The sequence below is a fragment of the Eubalaena glacialis genome, chromosome 3, assembly GCF_028564815.1.
Source record: "Eubalaena glacialis isolate mEubGla1 chromosome 3, mEubGla1.1.hap2.+ XY, whole genome shotgun sequence".
Lineage (NCBI taxonomy): Eukaryota > Metazoa > Chordata > Mammalia > Artiodactyla > Balaenidae > Eubalaena > Eubalaena glacialis.
In genome coordinates, this window is record NC_083718.1 from 188,799,538 (window position 1) to 188,819,560 (window position 20,023).

Sequence of the window (20,023 nt, forward strand, 5' to 3'; positions counted from 1 at the left end):
TTCAAGGCTGTGAAGATTCTAGGAGTAAGTGAAAAAAAGAGTTTTAATTTCCACTGTGGCCCTGAACAGTTTCTACTTGTGAGCTGAAACAGGTCTTTCTAAACTGACAAATAATTATGATTCCTGAATCTGCCAGTAGTTTTCTCGTTGTGGCCAGAGTTACACTCATTCTGTATCATTAAGCTGAATCTTGTCATTAGTGGATTTGTCTGCTGAGTCCTAAGGAGTCAGCCTCCCTTTAGATACACTGGGCTGGCAGCTTAGACCCACGGCAGCCTAGCGTTCTTTATGTCCGGTGCCTGGACTCACACACAAAAAGCAGGAGGAAAGATTTTGTTTCTGAGAAGCGAGGTTATATACATGTTAACTGGGTAGATGATTATGCATAACTTCATTTAAAGACCTGTGGCATAAACTATTGCAGCTTTCACAGAGGCCTGAAAATTAACACTAACCTTAATCCCTAAGGTGTAAGTGAAGCCTCTGCAGCAGCTAGTCAGTGTTTGGCCCAGGCAGTTTGGCTGTATTGTTCAGTGGCTATATTGTTTGTTTATTTTTCTAAAGGAGTGTATAATATTCTTTCCATTTATTTATTCGTTTTTTAAGACTGTTCTTTAGAATTTCACCTTTAAGAAACGTCTATAAAGAGAAAAAATGTTAAAAACTGGGAAGTTCCAAAAAAGACCTTCTTCAGCCCCTCTGTTACAGATGAAGAATCCAGGGGCCTCCAGGCTCCTTTGCCCAGGCGGCTGCTCCTCCGGTGCAGCCTGGTAACTTGCTCCTGAGATTCTCAACAAGTCACCAGGTTCTCTGTTGTTTCCCTTCTGAATCCTGTCTGTCATCCTGTCTTGTAAGTACTGTAGAATAAAGTTCATTCCTGTGGCGCTCTAAAGCTGATTCACTTTCCTTACCACCAGTGCTGTTTCCCGTGACGGTCATCCCGTCCCATCCCTTTTTAGTCGGTTCTCCTTAATGGAACATTTCCTTCTCCAGGAGTCATGCTCAGTGATTACCACGTACCTTATTTCATCCTAAACAGTCCTTCAAAATAGGTTCTGTATTCTTCCTTTCTGCAGCCAAGAAAACTGAGGTTTAGAAAAATATTTAACTTGGTTTCTATCACACAGCTGGTGGCAGAACAAGTGTTTGAATCAAAGCCAGGAACCCTGTCCTGTTGAGATTTCACCTCTGCGAAACTCCCAAACCTGTGTCTTTGGCCCAGGAACCCCTCAGCTTCTCCTTTCCAGGTGTTTGTGTTCGTAAAGACAGTAGGCAGATGGTCAGAAATGCCAAGACATTCAGAGTTTGGTTTGTTCTGTATTTTAAAAACACACTGCCCTCAGCTGAAGTGCCAGCATTTGGTGTTTACTTTCGCATCGCCTTGTGGTTGAGGCTCCTGTTCTGTGTGTTTAAAATACCTTCAAAACCACTGTAGCCGGGAGATGGTGACCTGTTCATTTCTGGATACAATATTGTGCGGGAATTAACTGTGAATGAGAAATGATACCATGCTGTATCAGCCATGGGAAACTCGCTTAAAAGTGCAGTGTTATCTAGACATAATACTGCCTACTTTTACTTGCTTCTAAAGTAGTGTTTTTAATTTGGTTGTTGCTCTTCATTAAGTGTAGGCAAGGTTAATCATACTACTCTGTTTTCACATCTGCGCTGTGGAGTCATCTTGGTTTTTCAGCAGAGCAAATATCACCCCAGTCACTGACACTTCTGTGTTTTTATCATACATTTATTTCATTATTTTGTTTATGTGTGTGTGTTTCCTCTTCTCTGAGCTGCTCGTTTCCTCCTCCTGCCTACCCACCCTGCCCCAGGTTAAGAAAAGCCCTTGAGCTTGCTGTCTCCCTGTGGCTGGAGGAGCCCCCGAGCCCATTGCTCCCACCAGATGGCTGGTTCTAAGCTGCTCCGGTGTAGATGTTTGGGGCAGGGGCTGAGTCTCAGACTTCCTAGAAATGGGGCTTATGTTAGAGTCCTCGCCGTGCTGCTTTCTAGAGAAGTGGCCCCGAGCAAGACACTGAACCTCTCAGTTTTGTTTCCTCATTTTTAGTACTCTTGCCACAGAAGAGTGGTGTGAGGGATGATGAAATCATGATGACCTAGTAAGTTCCTAGCACATGCAATACTCAAGAAATGTTGGTTCCCCCATCCCTTCTCCTTTGTGACCCCAGGGGCTGGCATAATTCCTGGAACATTGTACTTATTCAGAGAGCGTTGGAGGGGGAGGGTTGGTCCAGCGACAATGTATTTCCTTCTGAAAATTAACTGAATCTTTCCCTCAGCCCTCACTCTCAGCAGTTAAATTCTGTCTTTGCCGTGATCTCTAAATGTGTGCCCATAGGAGTATTTAGAGAAATTTACCCTCTCCAGTGCTTAAATAGCATTACTTGGAGTGACAGTAGCCGAACAAAAATAAACATTGTGCTTTTAGTCTTAACTCTAGTTTTTAAATGTATACGTGTATCATATTTTGAGCTTGGTACTAGGTCATTGGTGATGGAGGAATGATTGAAAATATATAGGCATTTGTGAATTGCAGATTATGAGAAAATTTTTAAGTTGTGTCTTAGATTTCAGTAAGATTTCTCTCATGTTAGTGAGAAATAATTGAAATAATTAAAACTACATGAAGGATTTTAAGAACTTTTCCAAATTCCACTTTTTTTCCCCTAGGTTATTTTGGCAGTTTATTGTAAATAGTGTATTTTGCAGAGCAAAAGACTTTGAAATCTAATATTATCCTTAATAGACTGCAATTATTTAATATTTAGCGTGAATGCAATCTAACTCAGGTAGGCTTTTTCTACAGTTATTATAACGGCTGTAATTGCAGAAGGATACTTTAGTGTAGTAGAAGCTGCCAGATGCAATGCCATTTGATCTAAAAAGGTCACAGTAAAAGGGACATTTAAATTAAGTTATAAATTACAATTGAAGAACAATATTTTGATGTGTGAGACCAGGGATGACAGAGCAGGAGATGTAATTCATGGGTTCATTATAGAACAGAGGTGCCTGACAGCTGAGCCGTGCCAAGAGGAAAATTTATTTGCAACATCACGCAGACAGAAAATGGCAGCTCAGATGAAAAGCCTGAGTAGAAACTTGAAACCTTGTGGTAATACGTGGAGTTTATGCTAATGAGACTGCCCCAGATCCAGCGATGTTTAATGATTGCTGTAATATAAATGAGGCGTTCGGACATGTGCACGTTTTCAATCTTATTTAAATTAAGACCTCGTCCTTGCTCTGTAAAATAACACACTTTATAACCAGGCATTAAGGTTGATTCTCTCGCCTCCCTGTCCAATATACAGATTTGCTGAAATTTCAGAATTGTTTAGGCAGGAGAGTTAAAGCTTGAAACAAGAATTCCATCCATGGCAGCTTTGAGGAAGGATATAATTTAATGTTTATAGCAGTGCATGAGAAGTTCAATCATGAGTTAATTAAACTGTAGGCAGTCATTAAGTATTATTTATTCTTTCGAGAAGCTTGCCAATAAAGCACTTATATATATTAAATTACAGAAAGTAATAAGCAGGGGATGATTTGTCAGGCTGAGTGAGAGTAGCAGGTTTAACTTGGGCAATTTTGCAGAAATGTGTTTTTCTTCTTGTGGCCTGACCCTTTCTTCCTGCTAATCACAGAGAGGTCAGGGGCTGTCACAGGACACTTGAGGCTACATAGTCCCCAGCACGGTGGGCACCTTGAACGTCCGGGTGTTTGAAGAGTCTCGGGTAAGAGCCGTGTCCCTAAAACATTACTCCCCGTGATGATACCGCTGGACTGTTTATGGTTGTTTGGCATTTCGGGGTATCTTGTCACAGTGTCTCATTTCTGGCTTTTCACGGTCCTTTGACACAGCTGAGGGCTGGTGTCGTCAGGCCCATTTGACAGACGGAAACCTCAACTCAGCTGGTTTGTGACGAAGCTGCTTAATAGGAATCTGTCCCCTGGCGCAGGCTCTGAGCTGTGTTCTCGAGGCTACAGAAGGCCTTGACTGTGGAGCGGTTCGTGCAGAGGGGGCTGCTGAGCACCTGGAATCTTGGAGTCATTGAGATGTTTATGCAACAGCCAGCTGTGTCCAGTTACAGAGGGCACGGCGTCTTTGGCTCTGCGTGATTCAGTGTTGCAGTTCCTTTGTTGAGCAGAACCAAACTAGGAGTTTGTTACACAGAAGCTGCCGTTGTTTTCAGAACCATCCCCCTCGGCCCCCCCAGCCAGGTCCACTCTGCTGGTATACTTGGGCCAACTTAGGCGGAACCGTGTGTAGCATTCGGAGTTGCTCAGGAACTCTTTGTGGAATGAATGGAAGGAAGGCAGAGTATGTGGTGGGAGCTGCCTGCCTCCCGGGCTGGGACGTCCCACGGGGTCTCAGGGCACCAGAAGGCGTGGCCGAGGAGGGTGGACACCTAATGGGGAAGAGCCACCCTGGACTCCTTCACAATGAACAAACCAAAATCGAAGGGAAGAGCGCAACCTGAGGATTCTGTGGAGTAAGTGTGGGGAACCAGGTGACGGGCTGCTGGAAGACAGCAAAGCAGGGGTAGTTCCACGGTGGAGTCACTTAAAGGGCTAGTGGATCGGTGAAAAATGGCCATTTTGTTATCAGATCCCCCAGATACTGACCTGTGGTTTAGGGGAAGATGGCTTTTACTTGTGCATAAGTGCAGACTTGCAGTTCGGTGATGTGGAAGCGGCAGATTTACAAGTGCATGCTTCCCTGATCATCGGATTAAACACACACACATGCACGCATGCACGCACATGCACACACAGGCCCTGTGATGATGAATTTGAAAACGGTGGTTTCTGCGGAATGACTTCCTGCTTTAGTGGCTGGCAGGTAGTGGTGATAGTGTAAGATCTAAGTTCTCCTCTTACCAGTAGCTTGTGAAGACTGGAAGCTGATTGAGTAAAGATGCTATATCTTGGTCCCTGCTTTTTGCAGTGATCTTTACCCAGTAGCTCCAAAATGGTACATTTCTCTATACATTAAAATTGCATTTAATCCCAGATTTTCCCAGCCGGGCTTGGCTGCAAAATGGACAGAAAGGTTTACTTATCTTGCTTTAATTGCTCTTCTAAGACCACAAAGTGAAGCTGTAAGACATTTGAGGGTCTTCATTGCAATTTCTTTGAAAAATCTTCTCTAGGGTAATGGTAGAAAATCTTATTCACAATGAAGAACCTTTTACCTTAGCAATATTGGGAAGCCTGCACTGAATTTCCTATATTGATGTATCTGTGTGATTGTGATCAGGTGTTTAAAATTTGAAGCGCACATGTTTTTCACTGGTTGAGATTATCCCAATTCTTCAGAGCTTGACATGGTATTAGAGGGGAATATTTTCAATGACAATTTTTAGAGATTTGAGATAGCCAGTATTTTGGTAAACTTACCAACTCTAATTTACATGAGGAATACAGTTGAAACAATCAGTTAAGCTCTAGCTCAAACATTATTTTGGCCCCAGTCTGAAGAAAGAAAATCTTCATAATCATTTAGAAAACAAACCCTTTTTAAGAAGTGCTTTCTTGTGCATGATATGATATGTTGAGGAAGGAGGTGGAACCCAACAGCTCAACCCGTTAGGACCCTAGAGTTTGGATGCGACATTTAGATAGATGTGTCACACTAGAACAGTACTTTGAAGTGATTCTCAGGCCAACGTTTCTGAGGTACGTTACCTGTGTTACTCCCAGCTCTATTCATCCCTAGCACCCCGAATAGTGTCTGGCACAGTTGAGCTCTCAATAAATGTTTGTGGAAAGAATGAAGGATATCCTGAACTCCCAGTAGTTTTCCCAAAGTGCTCGAAAGATAATCAACAAAAGAAGCAATATGGGCTGTAACAACTATTAATATGTTAGGAATATATCTTTAGTAAATATGATTGAAGTATTTCTTTAAAGATGTAAAGCTCTCAGAATTTCTCAGACAAGATTCCTGGAAAGTGGGAGTAAGTGTTTGTACCATTAAGAAGGCAACTGTTTAGAAAGGTTCCTTTGGGTTTCCTGGCAAGGGGATGTGCCAGAGCAGAACTTTGTACTGGCCTTTATGAATTATCGATAACAGCACAGTAACACCCTAACTTCGTTTGTTCAGTCAGTATTTGTCACTGTTGGCAAATAATCCCACACCTTTTACTTTTCAAATGTGTTTTTGTATAGGGGTGAGAGAGGTAGACGCTCTGGATATTTATGGAGTTCATAGCACGGAAAGGTCAGGAAGAGGAATATTTTAAGAGGACAGGCTGACAGTGGATCAAATGAGAGGAGGGAATTACCCGTTCTTTAGGTTGCCCCATACATCGCAGCAGCTTTCTCAGGGGAAAGTATGATCTGAAATAAAGGTTTGTAAAGGAAGCGTGAATGCTGGGATATGTTTTGGGGAAACATCTTTCTCTACTAAGCACCTCACTAGAAACTTGACTGGGGGCATCGTGCAAGCAGGAGCTAGCCTCTCCAGTAAACCAAACGACCACAAGTTCAGCAAGTCACTCAGAACATTTCTTCTGGTTCATTTAAAGCTCTCCTTGGTTCACCAAAAGGCAGGAATGTCATAGGGATTAATGACTTAACTTCATTCACTTGTTCACTTTTGGAATGAGCCTTATGTTCTTGTGAGTAATTTCCTGTTATCAGCCATATAAGATTTAAATTTTTTTTTCTGTCCTGTACCAGAGTTTTAATCAAATTTCATTAATTATTAACGTGAGTAATTATGTGAAACGTAAGTGGTTTTGTTTATAGTTTCACAATTTTTTTTTCTGTCTCTGGAAAGGCTACTCTCTAATCTAGAAAATTAATGAAAATTGAGTAGAGACTGCTTCCTTCATTTTTTTTCTCTTTTCTTTTAAAAATAAATAGCTAACACTCATTTAGCATACTATGTGCCAGGTACCGTTCTAAGCAATTTTACATGAATTTTCTTTTTCTTATTAATTAATTAATTTATTTATTTTTGGCTGCATTGGGTCTTCGCTGCTGTGCACGGGCTTTCTCTAGTTGCGGCAAGCGGGGGCTACTCTTCCTTGTGGTGCGCGGGCTTCTCATTGCAGTGGCTTCTCTTGTTGCAGAGCACAGGGTCTAGGTGTACAGGCTTTAGTAGTTGTGGCTCGCGGGCTCTAGAGCACAGGCTCAGTAGTTGTGGCGCACGGGCTTCGTTGCTCCATGGCGTGTGGGATCTTCCCGGACCAGGACTCGAACCCATGTTCACTGCATTGGCAGGCGGATTCTTAACCACTGCACAATCAGGGAAGTCCCTACATGTATTTTCTAATGTTGTCCTCACAATAGCCCTAAGAGGTGGATGTTATTATTATACTCATTTTAAAAGATGACAAAATTGAGGACCAAAGAGGATAAGTAATTTGCCCAAGGTCGCACACCTAGTAAGTAGTAGAGCTAGAATTCAAATCCAGATAATCTGGCTCCAGAGTTCATAGTTTTTCATCACTCTCCTTATAATTACCCCATTTACCATAATGACCTCTTATAAAATGTTGTTAATTTGCCATGAGCTTTTTATTAAGAATTTATGATTCGATCAACTTGAATTGATTTCAAAGTGTCACTAACGTGTGCTTTTTAAAAAAATTAAATAGCCGTATAATTTTTCCTTTTATTCAGTTCTGATCCGTGCTGTTAAGCTCTCATTACAGATCCTCATTATATTATAGAACTTGGCAAATACCTGCTTGTTCTGGGTATCAGGCGAAGTATGAAATGCTAACTTTATTTTATATACTTCTGAAAGGAGGCCAGATTGGACAGTTTTCAAACATTTGCACATTCTAGTATTTTAGTGTAGTATTTTGTTTATTTAGTATAATATTTATATGTACTATTTTATTTTTAAAATAGTCTAATGATGAATGTCATAAAAATATGTAAGTATCTAGCATTCATATGCATTACATACACCCCACACAAATAACACTCACCCACACCCACACTCTACCACCACCAAAAGCAGGATTCAGCATTGATCATTGTTATAGGTGTTTCATTTTGTTTTAAGGTAGTTGACTTAATAATTAACTTGTAGCTTGTACTTCCTTGGATAGTCTGGACTTAAACTGGGGTCCTGTAAAGTGGGAGACTAACTCGGGAAATTTTAATTTTTAATAACTTTTTGTTTTGCTGAACGAGCAATGAAAATGGGTATTTGTGATAATCCCTTCCAATAGCAGTTAAACGGTTAGAAGAGAGACTTGATGTGTATGTCTCAAACTTTTATTTATTTGTTTATTCATCCATCCATCCATACAAACAAACAAATATTTATCACAGGCTTACTATATGCCCAGCGCTGGGGCTACAGCAGTTGCCAGGAAGGCAGTCTGTAGGTTCTCCTTGAAAGTCTTCTGTTAAGGAGGGGAACACAGGGCTCCCTCCTTCGGTTGAGTCTGTAGCTCCTGGCCTACACCTACGTGATAGTGATTGCTGTGACCTGCTAGAACTTTTTATCTTGTATGTGTTGTATCCCCACAGCACATCTCCACTAGTTTGTGAGTTTCTGGAAATAAAAACTGTGACTTACCAGTTAATAAGGTTTGTACTGTATTTGTACTGGGGATTCAGCAAAAGCTGGTGAATTGTTCAAATAAGGGATTGAAGAACTGGTGAAAAGATCAGAATGTCCATTGCATGAGGGCATTTTTATTCGCTGCTGTATCCCCAGGGTCTGCTGTGTGGCCTGGAACATAATAGGTACTCAGCCAACATCAGGCTTAATGAATTAGAAGGCACTGAGATTTAGATTTGGGTTGAGTCTACCTAAGGACAATAGTTGAAGGCCTTTATTAACTTAAGAAGTATTTCTGTGTATCACCTTATGCTACAGACTGTGTTAGGTACTGGAGATACAGGTCTTAGCCAAAACAGATGCTTGTGTCAGAGAAAGAGATTTGTAAAGGAACGGCAGATTTCCAATGAGAAATTGGGAGGGACAGCCATAGTTCGGGGAGGTGGACTGAGCAAGTGGATTTTCCTACCTGCTTCTTCTCTTCATTGTCTGCACGTTGAGACTTCGGAACCAGAAGTGGAGAGGGTCACAGGAGCCAGGCAGGCATATCTTTGCAAGATAGAGAGGGTTCAGGGGTGCCAGGCACTGCCCAGGGTTGAAAAGGATATAGAGTGAAAAAAAAGTTCAATAGCTTTGACCAGAGAGAAGTCTGATCCTAAAAGGACCACGTAGATAAACCAGCGTCTTCATGTGTATGTACTGAAAAGTTAGTATGCTGTTACATAATTAGATTTAAAGCTTTTATATTTAGGTACTTGAAATTTTTCTTCGCGAAATTACTACAGTTGAAAGACAAGAAATGCAAATGGGATAGAACATGATCTAGCATGTCTTTAGGTCACTTTGGGGAAAATGGGACAAGAGTAGAGGTCACGTTGGCTGGGTTTGAGTCTAGCTCCACCACCTACTGGCTTAGTATGGTGAGCACCTTTACTTGACCTTTCCATGCCTCAGTCTGCTCATACGCAAAATGGGTGACGATAGTTCCTACCCCGTAAGATTAAGTGAGAGAAGACCTTCCTCATAGGATTAAGAATGGTAATGAGTTCATGGAATGTACTTAGCAATAGCCCAGGCCAGATGTTCAATAAATGTCATTGTTACTCTTAATCCTGTTTCTATTACTGCCAGAATGTTCTCTGCCTTACCTGTTTCCCTTTCGCAGAACAGCTGAATTTGGCAGGGGGTGGGGGTGGTTGGATAAGAATGAATTATCATGCTGGCTAAAATGGCTCTGAGTCTTGTATGCTCGTCTCATGACTCTTCTGTTAGAGTAAATGCAGGGTCCCCCCCCCCCTTTATTGATTTGCTCTCAGTTCTGTTATTTGGTGCAGTTAGCAAACTAAAATTGTTGTTATTGTTTTAGCTCCATGAAAGTGGTTATGATGCTGGCAAAGCCCTGCAGCGCCTGGTAAAGAAGCCTGTGCCCAAGCTGATTGAGAAGAGCTGGACCGAGGACGAAGTGGTGAGCTTGCGGGGGTGGTGGGTGAGGGATGCTTTGCCTCAGGTCTTGGCGGGGCCGTGCGGGGGTGGGGGGCAGGGGGTGGGGTCTGCCTCGGGTCTGGGGCGTCGGGGACTTGCCTCTCGCTGTTCTCCCAAGGTCCAGTCGTGGATGCAGGCTGTCCATGGCATCTGTCAGTCAAGGGAGGGAGCCTTGAAGCCTCATAACTGTATGGAAAGACTTGATTTCAGTAAGCATTGGTTCTGTAGATAATGGGAAAGATTTTCCCGGGTGTCATGGAAAGAGGGAAAAAAATTAATAGTTGCTCTTTAAAAAAATTAGTTTGGGTTGGTTGGTTTGTTTTGGGTGCAAGCTAGCTTTTGATACCTCCCGGTATTAAGACACAATCATTTTAAAACCAGTTGGTACCCAACCTAGAGTAGGGCTGCTGTCCCGTTTTTATCGTGTAGGCTGGCAGGGTCCCTAACCTGCTGAAGGGCAGTAGTCAAGAGCAGGAAGCGTGGATCTTTCATATTCATCCTGTTCGTATGGCCCATTAAAGAAGGTGGGGAGATAGAAATGTATCCACAAGTATAGAGTTTTCAAACCCATGGATTTTATCCCAGCAGAAAGAGTTCTCATGAAGCTACATCCCCCATCTCGTGACTTTGGAAAGGAATTGCTATAAAAGACTGAGAGATTTCTTGTGCTTTTGCAAATAGAGTCTTCAATAGGAATGTCACCGCTTGACATTTGCCATTTAGGTTGAACGAGATTAAGATGAGGGCTGGCACTGATACGCATAACGATTGATTGTAAATTCCTTGCCTGTATGTAAAACTACGCTAAGGAAGACTGTTTAAAACTGTATGGCTTTCCTGATCCTGCTCTTTCATTTTTCCAACAGTACCTATCAAAGGCTTATTATGTGCCAGGTGCTGTGTTAGGAGCCATCAAGGGGAACACAAGGCCCCACCTCACGAGGGGAGACCATCTGTAAATCAGTGTATGTCAAGGGGTGAGACGTGGCCTGAGGAAAACAGTAGGGCAGCGAGGATGGGGATGAACTGGGTAGGGGGCTGTCTTTTGTAAGGAGGCTCGGGAAACGCCTGGTGAGTACCATTTGAGCAGAGACCTTAGAGAAGTGAGGAGGCGAGCCTTTTGGATATCGGGGGCCCTAAGGTGAAAGCACGCCTGGCATGTTCGAGAAATAGGCAGGAATGTATCTGAGGGGAGGACGGTAGGAGAGGTGGGGGGCAGGTCAGGGTGGCCTGTGGACCCGTGTTCGGGGCCTTGCTGTTTGCTCTGCACGAGCAGCTTCTGAGCGGAGGGGCTCGGTCTGCCAGTGGGCCTCTGGCTGCTGATGCAAGTGTGGGCTTTGGGGGCTGTTGTGAGCGTCCAGGCCCGAGACTGGTGACGGAGTAGCACAGCAGCAGTGGCGGTGAGAAGTGCTGAGATCCTGGATGTCTGCTGAGTGGAGGGCCAAGGGAGTGTGTTCATGGAATGGCTACGGATGAGGGTGGCTGGGGGCTGAGAGGAATGGAATGGGGAGAGAACTGGGAGGCAGCAGGGAGGGACTGAAGTGGCCCTTGAAGGCTCAGTAATAGAGCGCCTTTTCAGCAGTCCCTTTGGACTCCTCACGGCATGAGACTGATGATGAAGCTGATGTTGCTGTTTTGAAATTTAAAATGTTAAAACTTCACATGATTAGTAGAGAGATGGAAGCATCTTAAATATCTGTTATTCAGATAGTGGCCGAAGTGAAAATGTTAAACTCAGTTGTTCTGAAAAGTCATATATTAAAAAACTAAAAATAGAGTTGCCATATGATCCAGCAGTCCCACTCCTGGATATGTATCTAGAGAAAATTCTAATTTGAAAAGATACGTGCACCCCAGTGTTCGTAGCAGCACTGTTTACGATAGCCAAGACATGGAAGCAACCTAAATGTCCGTTGACAGATGAATGGATAAAGAAGATGTGGTGTGTGTGTGTGTATAACATGAAATATTACTCAGCTATAAAAAAAGAATGAAATAATGCCATTTGCAGGAACATGGATGGGCCTAGTGATTATCATTCTAAGTGAAGTAAGTCAGAAAGAGAAAGACAAATACCATACGATATTGCTTATATGTGGAATCTAAAATATGACACAAATGAACTTATTTACAGAACAGAAACAGACATAGAAAACAAACTTATGGTTACCAAAGGGGAAAGGGGGTGGGGGAGGGATTAATTAGGATTTGGGGATTAATAGATATAAACTACTATATATAAAATAGATAAACAACAAGGCCCTGCTGTGTAGCACAGGGAACTATGTTCAATATCCTGTAATAAATCATAATGGAAAAGAATATGAAAAAAATATTTATATATGTATAACCGAATCACTTTGCTGTATAGCAGAAATTAACACAACATTGTAAATCAGCTGTACTTCAACTTTTAAAAAGAGTCGTATGGATGTTGTTTTCCACTGTAGACCTATTTATGTGAGAAGGAGATAAGAGAGTTGATGGATAAAAATTTTTAATTCTACAACAAGCCTTTGTGGAAGACAGACACAAGGGGATGGGACGAACGTGGCCCGTGTGGCCCATCCTAGGTCCTGGTCAGGACTGACGAGCCGTGATGGCTGCTTCTCGGACTCACGCTCCTCCACGTGGCCTGCGGCTCCTTCTGGTCTCTCCTCTTCTTCCGCCCCCGTCGTCCCTCCCCTTTCACTGTTGCCTCTCCAGCTCCTCGCTAGCCATGACTCTCCCCCTCCGTTCATTCCTCCCTTGACCTTTCATTCCCTCTGGAATTTTCAGATTCCAGCTTAAAAGAAAGCTCTTCCTGCTTGAAAGAAATCTGGCTTCCTTCTCCGGCAGCACTTGCTTATATCAGGCACAGTGTGGGCCATGTCCCCACTGCTGCCTCTTTGGGACTTTTCGCAGACAGTAGGATGAAGGGGGGCGGGATCTGACGCGTGGGGAAAAGCCCAGCTTAATTCTGAAAAATGAACCACGACTCCAGAGCGCTGCCCACTCCGAGTCCCGGATAACGGTCTTTAACTGCATAAGTCCTTGTCAGTCTGGGCTCATTTTTATCGTGTTTGCTTCTTGTTTTAGTGTAAGTTTTGAGAAATGTTTTGGCAGTCATCCAGCCGTTGCAGAGCCTAAGGATCAAATGGTTCCCTTATTCATAGGAAGTTAAGCTTCACTTTCTAAAACCTCAGAAGTGAATGAGAGAGAGTGACTGAATAATTGATAGGCTGAGGGGAGCTTCAGATGAATGTGTCCAAATCACTTCTTTGAATCATTTTATGTGGCAGCAGGGCACGTAAACCAACACGACTCTTAACCTTAGCCTGGTTTTGGCTGTGAGTAAACACCTGCTCTGTGCGTGTGGCCCCTTCTGCTGAATTTCCCACATTTTCTCACCCCAGGAATCACAAGAATAAGCAAAATAAATGGGCCCCAACTCCAATAAATACATGAGCCTGCCTCTTTTTTTTCCCTCTCAATGTTCTATATACTTGGACATTCTAGTTATTTTTAAACTTCATCGCCTCCAGTATATGAATCTGACCCAACTACCGAACATCTGACCTGACGCCAGTGTCGATGAACTTGCCTTCCTTTGCACTGACGTGAGTCAAGCTCCCCGTGTGCGAGGGTTGGTGCAACGAGCAGCTACCGGTGGGAGCCCCCGGCTGTGCTGGGAGCGGACAGCCTGGGCACCTCCTGGGTCCTCTGCTCTGGGAGCAGACCCCTCCCTTGCCCACCCAGACCCGGACCCTAGCCGCCTTCGAGGCCTGGCGTGTTCCCCGGCCCGTCGCCTGGTGAGCACTCCCTCTGCTGAGCTGCGTCTCCTGTCTGCATCCTTTACTGGTGGCTCATCCTTTGCCGCCTCCTGTAGCCTTTGTGCCGCCATCACCAGTTTTGTTCCTCACGGTCTTTATTTCTGAGTTGATTGTCCTTCTAGTTTGTAGACATATTAAGAGTGAGGACTTTCTAACAGTGAGAATGATGTCTCTGCCTTTGAGGCGCTTTTGAGGAGTACTGACAACTCTTTATTCAAGATGATTGTTTTTAAAGATTCTTCGCTATAAGTGACACTGTCCTCAAGCCAGCATTTTAAAACTTGTAATTGTTAATAATTATGCATCAGCATCAAGGAGAAAAACTTTTATATGCATCCATTGCTAACCTTAAAAGCTTTACTTTCGGGAAAAGTTCCCAAATTATGATTAATAATATCACCCGACCTCTTCTTCCCAGGTCTTTCAGATAATCATTAATCCTTGACATCTTAGGCCTCAGAATTATATAATAGGAGGCCTTTCATTTCACACTTTTCTCTCAGTAATTCCTTGGACACTTTGTGTGTTTACAGATATGGTATTTCTTATTGAAGTTGCCTTGGGGCTGAGATACTTTAAATTCTGTTGAACTGAAGCCAGATTTGTGCCAATTTCTGTCCAATTCTAGGCCAGATCATGACAAATGAACTCTGTTTTAGAGGAGAGACTGTGAGAAACACCTTGGTAGCTAGCTCATGACGGCGTTTCAGGCTAAATAAACGAGGTCAGATCAGAGAAGCATTTTTGCTTTAATTCATGAAGCTTATTGAACACCATGGTATGGGCGAAGATGGAGCCAAAGCAAATGGCTTGCTGCTTGCTGCACTGGAGAGTGACACTGATGCTTAACCAGTTTCACTTACGTTATGCTAAAAATATTGTTCCTTTTCAGGAAGCCCTCCAGATCAGTAGAACTTGAGAAGAGAAAGAGAAGGAAGGTACAGATCAGAACTTTAAAAAAAAAAACAAACAAACCCCAAACCCTAGATTATTAGGTTTTTAATTAAACATGATGAGCACATTTAAATACAACACAAAGGCCCCAGGCTGAACTGTGCCTAATCGAAACACATTAAGTCACCCTTCCATGCTTGGATAGTTATTAATTCTGTTTATTCATGCATGCAAGCTGAAGGTAGCACTTGCGCTGTTGTGTTGTTGCTTATTGCACTGGGATTCCATTGCTGCTTGATGCTCTGCTCTTAATTAGCATTCAGCTGTTGATTATGGAAATACTGGGGATGCTAATTGAATTCTTTTTAAAATTCAGGGCCTGCATTTTCCTTGTGGAGTTTGGCCTGACTTGCAAGGTTGTAAGATTGGGTGCTTCACTGAGCTGTGCATTTCACCCTTTGCTTCCCATCCACTTGGCCGTGTTTTGGAAATTATTTTCGTGTTGAATTAGCTTTCCGCAAAATTCCAGGTGTTACATAAGGGAGAGGTTTTGTTGCTTAGGATGTCCCTACAGTGTGTTTCCATTTCATCTTGGGTAACTAACTTCTATCTTGAAATATGCTTCCCTTTAACTATTTCGTACCAATCTTGACATAATACATTGAGGTGAACAGCCTAGATACAAACAGGCTCTGAAATTTTTATCCAAAGATAGTTAATCTGTGGTGGCGATAAACCTTAATTGGCCATGTACATGGATTTGCAAATTCGTAAATTTTAAAACATCTGAACCATCCTTCAAGTTAAAGCTCAGTTTATCGTAAATATAAATGAAAATCCTTCTTTCAAAATTGACATGACACGGCAAACTAATTTTCTGAATATCTGTAATCCAATGAACCCGTGTGGCTGGCCAAGGAATTACACAGAATACACACAGCTATTTCCATGGTGTCTTTCCCCAGCAGCATCTTCAGATGCCTTTGTTATGCCCTTTTTGGAATGTCTGCTCGAGAAAACATTGTTTTCATTGTTCACTCTTTTCAAGCCAGACATCTGGATGTGCCAGAAGACAGAGCTGCTTAGTGGGGCAAATATACAATGAATTTTATTTCCTGTTTGTGTAGCAGCTGTAGAAAATGGAATTCACAAGAAACCCAGAGTGAAGGTCCTATAGCAGCAGGAGGTAGTGGAGGTGAAAGCAGAGGGAGGGGGACGGTGACAAGGGGGAGAGAACTTCCCACAGCCCACAGGTACCGACGTGCACGTGAGCTTTAAGAGGTCCGTAATCTTGGTGTTTAGTTTTAAATGTTATATATTCAATATAGAGGAAGGCTTAATTGTATTATATTTATTTTGGGAATGGTCCACTTTCCAGAGGTGTTGAACATTTTATAAAGTCGTTCAAAAAATGTTGATGACAGGAGGTCATCTAGTATGAATCCATTCATTTTCTTCTTCTTTTGTAAATTTTATGTGAATGTTCCTTCTGGTTAGAACATTATGATAAAAACATTAAAGGGGAGTTGAAACCTCACCACCATCTCACAGTCTCCTGGTTTCATACTCTCTTCAGAGCACTTTGTTTCACGTACATACGTCATTTTAGGTAATTGTAAACTTACATAAATTGAATCATAACATTAAAGTTTTCACTTTCTAAAGTCATCTTAATCTGAAAATTTTTACAGTTTGCTTAGAACCCAAAATATAGACATGTTGTATTTAGTGCAGTGCATAATAGGTACTTAGTAATTTTTAAATTGGATCAAAGTAGCTTTTTCTCTCTACTGATTACCCTCCCTCTAATTTTAAACTAAATTGGTTACTGTTTCTTATGAACAGCTTAATTCTTAGATTAGATATGAGTAGAAAAAATAAGAAAAATTATAAATGTTGACATATTTCTTACACGTAATGTATCTATTTTACTCACTCATGTTATGTATTCTTATTATGGTCCATGGTAAAAAATCAGTCCCTTAATATTAAAAAAGAAAAATGTAGATTCAGGTGAAGTTTGCCTAATGTTTCAGGTATTAATGAAACTGAACTATTTTTTCTGTAATTGACCCCATCAGCCTTTGAATCAAACTCTTGTTTAAAGAAGTCAGTAGTGTGGATAGAGTGGAGTTTATTGTCAAGTCCTTTTAGAAATGAGACATCAAATTAAAAATCAAGGGGCTTCCCTGGTGGCGCAGCAGTTAAGAATCCGCCTGCCGATGCAGGGGACACGGGTTCGAGCCCTGGTCTGGGAAGATCCCACATGCCGCGGAGCAGCTAAGCCTGTGCGCCACAACTACTGAGCCTGTGCTCAAGAGCCCGCGATCCACAACTACTGAGCCCACGTGCCGCAACTACTGAAGCCTGCGTGCCTAGAGCCCGTGCTCCGCAACAAGAGAAGCCACCGCAATGAGAAGCCCGCACACCGCAATGAAGAGTAGCCCCTGCTCGCTGCAACTAGAGAAAGCCCGCGCGCAGCAACAAAGACCCAACACAGCCAAAAATAAAAACAAATAAATAAATAAATAAATTTATAAAAAAGGAATCCGCCTCCTAATGCAGGGGACACGGGTTCGAGCCCTGGTCCAGGAAGATCCCACATGCCGCAGAGCAACTAAGCCCGTGCGCCACAACTGCTGAGCCCGCGCGCCTGGAGCCCGCAAGCCACAGCGAAGAGTAGCCCCCTCTCACCACAACTAGAGAAAGCCCGCAGGCAGCAACAAAGACCCAATGCAGCCAAAAATAAATAAAATAAGTAAATTTATTTTAAAAAATCAATTATATGTGCAGAAAAATTGGTGTAAGGCAGTCAATTTTGTCCCTTAGTTTGCAGAAAGATTCTACTGTGTAACAAGCTGTAAAGAGAAATGTACTTTAGAATCCTTTAGTAAATGAAATAGGCCAAGCATTAGAAGGGGAGAGATATTTCAAAAATTTATTTCAGCATTTATCAGTAGAAGTTGCCTCTGGGTTCAATCTACAAATTCAGCTGTGACCTTGCCTTTCACATATTTGGCTTTCTTGCTTTCTAGGCTTCCTCTTTATACTATGCTCAAAGTTAGTATGTCTGTTTTTCTTTTTAGACAAGGTCATTGTTTTTTCATTTTCTTTAACCAATACGTTTTTAAGTTCCTTATCCCAAGCCCTAATTTTAGTTTTTTGCTTCTGTTTTTAAAGAAAGCTAACAATAAATTGTGCCATGCTTTTGGGTTCCGTGTGTGTGTATGTGTCTGTTTGTATGTTCGTGCAAGTGTATGTGTTCAGGCCTTGGGGTGATGCAGATGGAACAGAGACCTGGGAAGTAACCCCCCATTGAATATAAGCGTAGCCTAAATTATTTCTCACCGCTCAGGATAATCTTTTAAAGTCAACGAGTAATTTTTATGGGACTTTTTTTTCATTTTTGCTTGAAGTGGGGGAGTGTTGGGAGAAGCTTCAGCTTGGAAGCTTAGTAAATCCTAGAGCAGCGGGTTATTGAAGCCATGATTTCCATCTCCTTTTCAGGGACGTGTAAAAAAAAATGGAGATGGCATACACTTTCAGCCGCTCTCCATCATCTTTCTCTGTTCATTTTTAAAATGAGAACAGGGCACAAGGGGACTTGAGAGATTGCATTTGTTCTCCCATAGACAAAGTGGGTATTTTATAAATGAAGAGGATGGAAAACCCTTTCCTTCTGCGGTTCCTTAGCAACAGAACTAGAGTCAATTTTAATGTGTATGCATGGAACGCTCTGTGGATAGTGACATTGGAGCCTTATATTTTCACAGGTGAAACATACCATATTAGCCTGGTAACTAGAATTCAGGGTTGGGGGAAGGAAACAGGAGATTAAAAAAAAAAAAGGGAACCCTACATTGAGAGGAAGTAACTCATTTAGCGCTCTCTCCTCTCTCCTGGCACACTTATGTCTTAAATCTAAAGTCTCTCTTAGGTAGAAGTAGTAATGGCCTTGGTAGCCCCCTAATTGCTTTGTTCACTAGAGTGCCAGCCTGTTTTTTTATATTTCCTAGTAGCGTTTCATTCTTCTTCTCCTAATACCCTGCATGCTGCTAAGTGATACTTAACTATGTTTCAGCACTTGCTTTAGGACATTTTTCCAAAGTATGTTTATATGGGTAAATTCCAGTGCATTTTCCACACCTATACAGCATAGTACTGAGGTGCTAGGAAGCAGAATATGTTTGGTGGTCACAAAGGAGAAAGACAGTCTCTGCAGTTTGCTCACCACTTAGTGTTCAGACCCAGGTCTGTGTCTCCAGCTTTGCATTTGTTGAGTTTGGTGTTGGGGCTTGGCAGATGGCAAGTGAGCGTGAAGATGGGATGACCCCTTCATGCTGTTTACCAGGATACTTAGTTCTGATTTTAGATTACTGGTTGAAAGTCATTTATTTCATAAACGTCTGTGGAGCACCAACACTCTGCCAGGCACCATTTTATGTGCTGGTGATACAGCAGTGAACAGAACAAACAAATCCTTATCCTCATGGAGCTGACATTCTAGTGGGGAAGACAGATTAAAGCAAGAGCACTAAGTGACATACCTAGTGTGTTAGCTAAGTGCTAGAGTCTTGTATCCCCAGAACATAGCCCAGGGCTTGGGGCAAAGTTGATCATCAGAAAATACTGTTTGACTGGGTTGAATAGAAGGGAAACCTAGTAGAGGCTGTTCTCCCCGCCCCACCTCTACGCTCAACCCCCCAGATCCTCAGATCACTTCAGAGGAGTTGGCCCGTGTGGCTGAGCCCCGGCACTGATACAGTCAAGGAGAGCTTCTCCTTCAACCTGCACGGGGCCAGTGCACGCTCTAACTCCAGCAGAATTAACTGGACATTTCCCTGTTCTTTTCTTCTTGGTAGCTTCCCTTGGAAGGAGCAACCAACCCCTTCCAGTTGTCTGTGGTTTTCTTTTCTAGACTCCAATTTTAAAAAGCCCATTCCTTGCCAGCATCACTGGATACTTACTGACGCGTGTGGTTGCAGTGTTCCGCCGTGAGAGCGAGAAGGAGGAAGCCTCAGCAGGTGGCCCAGTGTGAGACTGCCTGCTCCCACTAACCCGCCTGCCCTCGAAACCCATCACCCTTTCAAAAGAGAATGACCTGTTTGCTCATCTCTTTCTTACGGTTGGCCGGTTGTCCTGGGCAGTCTTTTTTGTGACTGTGAGATGTGCGTAATCTACTTTTCCTGTCAGGTTTCCTCTAAACCTCTAGTGTGCTCCCACCATTTGGTCACTTTTGGAATGTTTTCTTCCCTTGCAAAGGGCTAGGTTCCACGTCGTTAATCCG

General features: G+C 42.6%; 1 protein-coding gene across 8 annotated transcripts in view; it reads left to right on the forward strand.

The window, feature by feature from the left end:
• Window positions 1-20,023, forward strand: part of RERE (arginine-glutamic acid dipeptide repeats) — a 419,070-nt gene that overhangs the window by 313,900 nt on the left and 85,147 nt on the right. For all 8 annotated transcript variants that reach the window (XM_061185024.1, XM_061185027.1, XM_061185028.1 and 5 more), the window contains one exon: window positions 9,915-10,013. In XM_061185024.1, coding sequence (XP_061041007.1) covers window positions 9,915-10,013 — 99 coding nt within the window. The remainder of the gene's footprint in view (window positions 1-9,914; window positions 10,014-20,023) is intronic.